The sequence below is a fragment of the Lolium perenne genome, chromosome 7 (assembly GCF_019359855.2).
Source record: "Lolium perenne isolate Kyuss_39 chromosome 7, Kyuss_2.0, whole genome shotgun sequence".
Taxonomy (NCBI): Eukaryota; Viridiplantae; Streptophyta; class Magnoliopsida; order Poales; family Poaceae; genus Lolium; species Lolium perenne.
In genome coordinates this window covers 195,495,831-195,505,905 of record NC_067250.2, presented here as the reverse complement: position 1 = coordinate 195,505,905, position 10,075 = coordinate 195,495,831, and the positions used below count along the sequence as shown (strand labels likewise).

Here is a 10,075-nt window from a genome sequence, read left to right as displayed (position 1 = left end):
TTTATCCCTTTGCAATAGCTCAGAGCAAAATACACTGTTTATTGTCTGCAAAATAATCAAGATATCACATGTTTCTTAATACGGGGAGGCTGACATCGGGGACCCATGCGCCAAAGTCGTCAATGTTTTAAAGGCGGCAGGGATGGAAAGAAAAAATAAACCAAAAATCTGTTGGTACAAAATCCAAGAAAAGAAACATTTTCGTTCTGAGAGGATAACATGCGGGACCCATGAGGCAGCAGCATCCTCAGCGTTTAATATTAGAGGCTGACATGTCGGACCTGTGAGCCAGCAGCGTCCTCAACGTTTTAAAGGCGGCAGGAGATCGAAAGAAAAAATAAGCCAAAAATCATTTGCTATTCAAAATCCAAGAAAATAAATATTTACCGTTCTGAGAGGATGACATGCGGGACCCATGAGGCAGCAGCATCCTCAACGATTCCAAGGCTGCAGGGGATCAAAAGAAAAAAAAGGAAATATCCAGAAATTAATTAGGGGTTCAAAATAAATCCATCAAAGGAAAGTTTTATTGTTCATAGAGGATGACATGTGGGACCGACCTGCCAACAGCGTTCTCATCGTTTCAAAGGGGGCATGAGATCAAAAGAAAAAGGCAAGTAGCCAGAAATTAGGGGTAAAAAATAACTCCAAGAAAGGAAACTTTTATTGTTCGTAGAGGATGACATGCGGGACCCATGAGCCAATGACTTACTTAAAGTTTCAAAGGCGGCATGAGATCAAAAGAAAAAGGCAAGTGACAAAATATCAGGAGCCAAAGATAATCCAAGAAAAGAAACTTTATTTACATAGAGGATGACATGCGGGTCCCATTTTGCAGCAGCGGTCCCAACGTTTCAAATGCGGCTTGAGATCAAAAGAAAAAGAAAGTAGCCAGAAATTAGGGGGTCAAAAAAATCCAAGAAAATAAAGTTGATGGACATAGAGGATGACATGCGGGTCCCATGAGCTAGCAGCTTACTCAACGTTTCCAAGGCGGCAGGGGATCAAAAGAAAAAGGAAATAGCCAAAAATCAGAGGGTGAAAAAAAACAAAGAAAATGAACTTTTATAGTACATAGAGGATGACATGCGGGTCCCATGAGCCAGCAGGTTCCTCAACGTTTCAAACGTGGTATGAGATCGAAAGAAAAAAGCAAGTGACCAAATATGAGGAGCCAAAAATAATTCAAGAAAAGAAAGTTTTATAGTACATAGAGGATGACATGCGGGTCCCATGATCCTGCAGGTTCCTCAACGTTTCAAACGTGGCATGAGATCGAAAGAAAAAGGCAAGTGACCAAATATCAGGAGCCAAAAATAATTCAAGAAAAGAAACTTGATTGTACATAGAGGATGACATGCGGGTCCCATTTAGCAGCGGTATCACCGTTTGAGAGGCTGCACGGGATCTAAAGAAAAAGGAAAGTGACAAAATATACTGAGCCAAAAAATCCAAGAAAAGAAATTTTATTGTACGTAGAGGATGACATGCGGGTCCCATTTTGCAGCAGCGGTCTCAACGTTTCCAAGGTGGCACAGAACCAAAATAAAAATGAAGTAGCCAGAAATCAGGGGTGAAAAAAATCCAAGAAGAAAGATTTCAATTGGGCTGCATCTGGACATCTGGGCCTTCGAACTATCCTGCTTGGCCTTTTGACTCGTACAATTTCAGCCCACTCCAAAACAGGAAAGTTCTGAATTTTCTAAAAAAAAATAGGAAAGTCCTATGCTTCGCAAAGACAAAAAAACAAGGAGATTCAACATATAAGTTTGTTTATGTAAAAATAAAGATTTAATTTTCCGTTTGAAATAGCTCAGAGCGCAATACACTGTTTATTGTCTGCAAAATAATCAAGATATCATATGTTTCTTGTACGGGGAGGCTGACATCGGGGACCCATGAGCCAGCAGCGTCGTCAACGTTTTAAAGGCGGCAGGGGATGGAAAGAAAAAATAAACCAAAAATATGTTGGTACAAAATCCAAGAAAAGAAACATTTTCGTTCTAAGAGGATGACATGCGGGACCCATGAGGCAGCAGCATCCTCAGCGTTTATTGTTCATAGAGGCTGACATGTGGGTCCCGTGAGCCAGCAGCATCCTCAACGATTCCAAGAAAAAGAACATTTACCGTTCTGAGAGGATGACATGCGGGACCCATGAGGCAGCAGCATCCTCAACGATTCCAAGGCGGCAGGGGATCAAAGGAAAAAAAGGAAATATCCCGAAATTAATTAGGGGTTCAAAATAAATCCATCAAAGGAAACTTTTATTGTTCACAGAGGATGACATGTGGGACCGACCTGCCAACAGCGTCCTCATCGTTTCAAAGGGGGCAGGAGATCAAAAGAAAAAGGCAAATAGCCAGAAATTAGGGGTCAAAAATAACTCCAAGAAAGGAAACTTTTATTATTCGTAGAGGATGACATGCGGGACCCATGAGCCAGCAGCTTACTCAACATTTCAAAGGCGGCATGAGATCGAAAGAAAAAGGCAAGTGACAAAATATCAGGAGCCAAAGATAATCCAAGAAAAAAACTTTATTGTACATAGAGGATGACATGCGGGTCCCAATTAGCAGCAGCGGTCTCAACGTTTCAAATGCGGCTTGAGATCAAAAGAAAAAGAAAGTTGATTGTACATAGAGGATGACATGCGGGTCCCATGAGTCAGCAGCTTACTCAACGTTTCCAAGGCGGCAGGGGATCAAAAGGAAAAGGAAATAGCCAAAAATCAGAGGGTGAAAAAAACCCAAGAAAATAAACTTTTATAGCACATAGAGGATGACATGCGGGTCCCATGAGCCAGCAGGTTCCTCAACATTTCAAACGTGGCATGAGATCGAAAGAAAAATGCAAGTGACCAAATATCAGGAGCCAAAACTAATTCAAGAAAAAAGAAACTTGAGTGTACATAGAGGATGACATGTGGGTCCCATTTAGCAGCAGCGGTATCACCGTTTGAGAAGCGGCAGGGGATCGAAAGAAAAAGGCAAGTGACCAAATATGAGGTGCCAAAAAAATCCGAGAAAAGAAAGTTTTATAGTACATAGAGGATGACATGCGGGTCCCATGAGCCTGCAGGGTCCTCAACGTGGCATGAGATCGAAAGAAAAATGCAAGTGACCAAATATCAGGAGCCAAAAATAATTCAAGAAAAGAAACTTGAGTGTACATAGAGGATGACATGCGGGTCCCATTTAGCAGCAGCGGTATCACCGTTTGAGAGGCTGCACGGGATCGAAAGAAAAAGGCAAGTGACCAAATATCAGGAGCCAAAAATAATCCAAGAAAAGAAGTTTTATTGTACATAGAGGATGACATGCGGGTCCCATGAGCCTGCAGGGTCCTCAACGTGGCATGAGATCGAAAGAAAAATGCAAGTGACCAAATATCAGGAGCCAAAAATAATTCAAGAAAAGAAACTTGATTGTACATAGAGGATGACATGTGGGTCCCATTTAGCAAAGACGGTATCACCGTTTGAGAGGCTGCACGGGATCGAAAGAAAAAGGCAAGTGACCAAATATGAGGTTCCAAAAAAATCCTAGAAAAGAAAGTTTTATAGTACATAGAGGATGACATGCGGGTCCCATTTAGCAGCAGCGGTCTCACCGTTTGAGAGGCGGCAGGGGATCGAAAGAAAAAGGTAAGTGACCAAATATGAGGTGCCAAAAAAAATCCAAGAAAAGAAAGTTTTATAGTACATAGAGGATGACATGCGGGTCCCATTTAGCAGCAACGGTATCACCGTTTGAGAGGCGGCAGGGGATCGAAAGAAAAAGGCAAGTGACCAAATTTGAGGTGCCAAAAAAAACTCCAAGAAAAGAAAGTTGATTGCTCATAGAGGATGACATGCGGGTCCCATTTAGCAGCAGCGGTCTCAACGTTTCCAAGGCGGCAAGGGATCAAAAGAAAAAGGAAGTAGCCAGAAATCAGGGGGTCAAAAAAATCCAAGAATATAAAGAATTTCGGTTCATAGAGGATGACATGCGGAACCCATGATCCTGCATCGTAAACGGCTCGATCGGAGAGCGTTGAACGAGATGGCGCGATCGAGAAAAAAACAATGCCAGAGAGGCTGCCATCTGGGCCCTACATCCCTCGGCGGTGCGGATTTGCGTTGACTCGGCCGGCGAACCCGAGAATTCGAGATGCACCACGTCCCGGGCCACCATACGCAACGTTTTGGCCGGTTTCGTCGGGCTAGGTGGCCTCAAAAACGAGAAAAAAAACGTTTTGACATGCACAATGGACAGACCCAAAATCGTCGGCCATGGTACACCAGCAACCACGGCGCGACTTCAACTTCGTCGGCCATGGCAAGTTTTCTTGTAGTGATCGATGTCCGCTAAAACATTTGGCACCGACTTTGATGCACTTGTGACGAGATTTTCATCAGTAATGGCAATAATTAGTCATTAGTGACACACATAGAGAGAAGTTCAGGCAAATTCTTGGCTTAGCAAAGGGTTTAAACGTGAGGAAAAATGGCGTATTTCACGGTCATCAGCTTCTCCAAGCTTAGCCTTGATCGTCCTCGAGCAAGAAACAAAGAACCATAATGATGAGTGCATTTTTTAGCATGTTTTTGCACCGTTATTTCGTTAAGTTATCATTGAGTGGTTATAGGATTTTTGTATTTCGTCGCGCCATTGCGCCCTTTTATGCTTGTCTACGCAGGAATCCTAAAATAATAAGGCAATTGATGAGATATAAAAAATTCCATCCCATGGTATTTTGATGTGATAAAAATCATTTAAGTAGTTAATTATGCACCTGGGCGAAAGGAGGATGCGAAGACAAGTTCTGGAATGTTTAGCGGACGTTGGTACCAGAAAGGCCCGCCCGTACTGTCCACATGTACAACCTGCCAGGACGATCGCCTCGTCAAAACCTCCCGCAGACGGATCTGAGATCCAAGCACTAGACGACAAAAAAAACCAGAACACCGTCCCAGAAGAGATCTGAAGGAGGATCAAGAAAATACCTCATCCAAGTTGCTACCCGGATCATTGGAGGACAAGGCATCATCACCTTCATCATCATCCACAACGAAATCATCATCTCCATCCCATCCATCTCACTGGATTGTAATCCATTGTCATTGTGAGTTTATACTTGAATTCACACCGTTATTCCTATTCCATTCCCAAGATTATGATGATGTTCTTGATTGTCTCCATGTGTGAGTAGTCGACTCCGTTCTTGGAGGAGATGGAGAAACCCTAGTAGTATTATAATATGAATGAAGATAATTTATAGATTTGCACTATAATTGTATGTTAGTTTTCTCTTGTGTTGTTGCATGAAGTCGACCATGTAACATTTTCTTAAGGGTCACAAGAGGGAAATACCTTCGGAAGTACGATAGTGTATACGGCAGAAAGTGACATACCGTGTGCGGTGCATTATTGTACGGAAGAAGGGATAAGAAGGGACTCTCAAAACTTAACGAATAACCACGGAGTAACCCCTTAATTGTGATGGATCAATAGGTGGATTTCCGAAGGTCATTGCGGTGGTTATTCAGGGATATGTTATGAGATACATAATCCAACTTCAAGCCTTTCCTACATACAACGAGAGCTAAGATATGAATTATCTAGTTTGTGTTCTTATTTAATACTAGAGGTGGAACCAACAATCCTCGAGAATATTTTAGTCTTATTATAGCCGAACGTAATCTTTAGTCGTATTTACATTCTTCAATTTCAGTTATTTACTCTACACAACACCCTACAAAACTCATTTAAAACAAAATCTCGCTTGAGATTTGAGACAGCTTTAAGTGATTCTAGATAAATAACAACAAGGGGTATTAAGATCACTACTAGTAGCTCCTCGTGGTTCGATACTTTTATTTCGAAACTAGCTACATTTGATCTGTGCTTTTGCAGTTATCACATAAGGAACTCGACATTTAAACTAAAAAATGAGAAAATAAATTCATTTAGAAGTGGTAGCCTTATAAGTTAAGTATTTCTTCCATTCGAAAGTTTAGCGTTGTTAGAGAAGTGCCAAAAAAAATGTTTTCTTATATTTAGTAAAGGGCTGTGAGTTGGTTCAAATTGATCATGTATTAGATCCACAACCGAACCACTACTCTTACTTTTTCAAATGATCTATACAGGCACTGTGAAGTCTATAGTGTATCTAAACTAGTGGTTTTGTGTGGACTGTGAGACCACACCAAGTATATGATATGTACATGTACCCTTGTAGAGTGCATGGAGTGAAAAAAAAATCAAATCAAATAGAGGTCGGTCCAAGCAATGGTGGAGCGGCAAAACTAGTCCGCGGCCCGTCCAGCCTAGGAGCAGAAAGCAGAACTATGCCTTCAAAGTTCAAATTGATAAAGATCGGACCAAAAAAATGCCCAATCTACAGTCCACCTTTTTCTTGCCACCCTAAAAAAACAAAACAAAAAATCTTGTACTAGCTCCGAAGCTAGTCCAAGACTTGAATCTTAAACGTAAGATGGTTGTCCAAGAGAACCAGGTGCGCAAATGGGTATGGAAAACTTTCCCGTAGTAGGACAATTACAACCTAGATGCGTCAACCAACATCACCGTCACAACGTCCACAAGGACAAGGTTGACTCACCAATACAACTAATGCTCCCTCAGTTTAAAAATAGATGTTACAATTTTATTTAGATACAAATGTATCTCTAAGTAAAATGCATCTAGATACACATGTATCTAGATAAAAGTGAGACATCTATTTTTAGACGGAGAAAGTACACCGATTTTGCTACATTTGGTCCAAGCTTCACCTTGTTACGTAGACGACGCGACGCCACTCCAGATACAATATCTTGGAACTTCACGTCTATAAGCGGAAGGAAACACGATGCCCTTTGGGGTCGTGGTTACGTGTTAATATAGTAGGTAAAGCATGTTACACTAGTAGAAAAAGAGGCTTCCGTCCACCCCCATTAGTCCCGGAAATATTCGAACCGCGACTAAAGGGGGCTTTAGTCGCGTTTCGGGAGGCGACCCGCGACTAATGCTCGATCCGAGACGAAAGGGTACCCCTTTAGTCGCGGTTGGTAACACCAACCGGGACTAAAGAGCTATGGAGAGATGCGGCCGGCGGAAAAACCTTTAGTCCCGGTTAGGTTGGAGTACTACTCCATACCTGACCGTGTATGTATGTTACATGATGTCTAACAGCCCCCCTTAATCTAAGCTGCATGAGATACATGAAGGTTTAGATTACGTTTAAACTCACCTAACTTCATTGTAGATAATGTCTTGATAAAACCGTCAGCTATTTGATCCTTGCTTGAGATAAACTTGATATCAAGAAGTTTACGTCTAACTCTCTCTCGAATATAAAGATAAGGCACGCGTTGTGCGTGCTCTCTCGAAAAAAAATCTGGTATCTATTTGAGATCGTGTTTGCCATATCTAAATCTTTGTCGTCTTCTTCTTCCTCCTTCGACGAAGAGTCGTCGAAGATCACCTCTCTCAATCTCTTCATCTGTAGCCGAAGGTGCTCTCGGTTAAGATTGTTGCTATGAATAAAAGACAAGTCAAACATTCGGTCGAATACCTTGAGCGCGGCGGAGGTGGATTCTGTGGATGGTACCGTCGAGCCGAACAAAAGGGTTGAGACCTACGTCGGGGCTGCGTGCGAAGACCGGGCTACCCTATAGCGGTCGTGATAATCCCGCCGCAGGGCCAACGCGATGACCGGATGTCGACGAAGATTGAAGCCGCCGCTAGGCGTAAAGCTCCTCAGGCCGAGGGCTACGGTGGTTGTTTCGGCCGATTTTGGTCCGCGGCGGTCGTTCTACACCTCCCCCATGTCCTGATGGCCCTTTTCCCAAGGAATTAATCCTGCCGCTGTCGGAATCGACCCTAAATCGACGACGAGATTTGGCGCGAAGCGGCGGCTCTTAGGACCGATTATGGCGATGGCTAGCACCAGCGAGTGGGTAGAACGGAGGGGAAAGGGTGGCGGGTGTTTCGGCCTATCGGCCGAGACGATTGGTGGTCGGCGGTGTGAACGCCGGTGGCAATATGGCGGTGGGGCGGCGAGGTTGTGTCAGCGAAGTGGAGGAGAAAAAATTTAGTCCATCGGTCACGGGGGGAGAATATTTGGCGGCGCGGAGGCCGAGGACAAAAAAAATGTCCACTATGGCCTCTTGGGGTTCCGCTAGAGGCGGTTTTGACCGTTAGCGACGTATATTTGGTCCTCGAAAGCATTTTAGGGATCTATTAAAGATGCTCTCGTGGTGTGAAAATTTTGGAAAGAAATGCAAGGAACTTCCATTCCCGCTCTTGTAGTTGCTAAAACTAAAGAGGATGCTGTCTTTGAGCCATTACGGGCAGAGCGTTTGAGTTGTATAATGCGCAAGAGTAGGCTTTTGTGTATGAGTCCACTTTTGTAAGTGACCCAAGAGTTTGTTAAACTTCTTATTCAATTAGACGAGGCAAAACTTTTGCCTCTGTTTCCAAAAAGCAACTCAAAACTATAGTCTAAATACTTTGCATCAATAAATAATTAATTGCCCAAAAGTAGTAAGTGTAGTAGCAGCGTGTTACGTACATAAACCATATGCGTTCCGATCAAAGTACTTGGCATCGTCGATCACATACATTCACAGGAGGTATCTACGTAGATTATTACAGACGTGCATGCATGTATAGACCAGGCCTGTGTGGTAACGTAGATGATTCCTTAGCTGGCGAGAGCGCTGGTGCTATAGACGAGGAGGGCGCCGCCGCCGAGGATGCCGGCGAGGGTGACGGCCCAGATCAGCAGCCCGGTGGTTCCTGAATTGCATCGAACAAAACAGAAGCATGAGCCGGCCGGAAGGAAATACTGTAACGGAAAAGTAAACATGTAGTTCGAGGGCACGCAATTATGATGGATAAGACTTGTTTTGGATGTGAGCTTGCGTCAAGAGTATCTGAACTAAAACTCCTTCTAATCAGAGAACTGATCTTCTCTATGTCCAATCAAGCTAGCTCGAGGATAATTTCACTGTTAATGCATGCAAAAGTTTCAACTCTTCCTCATCAGTCCTCTGCTATATATGATTTTCTTTGAAGGGTTTCCTCTGGCTATGATTGAATACGAATAAGTTAGCTAGAGATGTAAATAACTTTAAGCTTTAACTACCAACGTACTAGTGGGCTGAGATGCAGAGGGCCGTCTTAGAAGAAAAAAAACACACTAAGGTAGTAACTAATGCACTAACTAAACACTGTGCGGCAAGATTTAAACGCTTGTACGATAACGCTGCTTGTCTAAACATGTGGACATTAAGCTAGAGGTAATTGAAGTAAAAGTTACTCACCACCGGCGTAGCGGTCACCAGATTCAGACCATGACTCTGGCGCCCAGATGGGGCTGCAAATTTGCCACAAGAATTTAAATGTTACTCCAGGGTTATCAATAGCTAGCAGTTTTAACAAACATTTAACTGGCCAAATATCTCATTCGGAATACATCTGGGTACGTGCTTAATTACCTGTAGCCGTCGACGTTGGCGCCGTACTTGTCAACAAACTGGTAGACGCCCTTTCCCTGCAACGATCCATCCATGGAAAAAATAAGAATTACTAACAAGCCTGGCCAGTCACGTACAGTGTGTGTTCCTTGGCATGTGTACTTAGTGCAATAAAAAAACTCAAAGTAGGATGGATAAAAAAAAAAACTGAAAATAGGGCTTAAAAGCGGAGAGGATATCTTACGGTGCCCTTCCTGCCGTTGGCGTCAACGTCGTAGGAGAAGCTGCCCGAGAGCCCTGCGGAAAAGGAAAGAATTCCCCGGATCAAACCACTGAATCCATAGATCTCATCGATCATCACCGGAGCAGAGCATGCATTCACGGGGGGTGTCTGAACTCTGTCGACGTACGTACCGAGGGGCTTGTCGACCTTGATCTTCTTGCCGCCGCTCTGGACGACGGCGAAGTTGGAGCCCCGGCGGGAGAGCGAGGGCAGGCTCGTCGGCGCCACCAGCGGCGAGGTGATCATGGAGGCTGCCATCTCTCTCTCGCTCGCTCTCGCTCAAAGCCTGTCTTTGCTTGCAAACTCTGAAGAAAAGCGTCCAGCAATGG

At 43.6% G+C, this 10,075-nt stretch overlaps 1 protein-coding gene across 1 annotated transcript; it reads right to left on the bottom strand.

Annotated features, from left to right (window-relative positions):
* Positions 1–8,482: 8,482 nt before the first annotated feature.
* Positions 8,483–10,075, bottom strand: LOC127314591 (photosystem II 10 kDa polypeptide, chloroplastic). Its single transcript, XM_051345091.2, has 5 exons — positions 9,878–10,075; positions 9,708–9,760; positions 9,485–9,540; positions 9,311–9,363; positions 8,483–8,783 (listed from the first exon to the last, which is right to left on the bottom strand). Exons 1-5 carry the CDS (start codon positions 10,002–10,004, stop codon positions 8,689–8,691), a joined length of 384 nt encoding a protein of 127 aa, XP_051201051.1. The 5' UTR covers positions 10,005–10,075; the 3' UTR covers positions 8,483–8,688.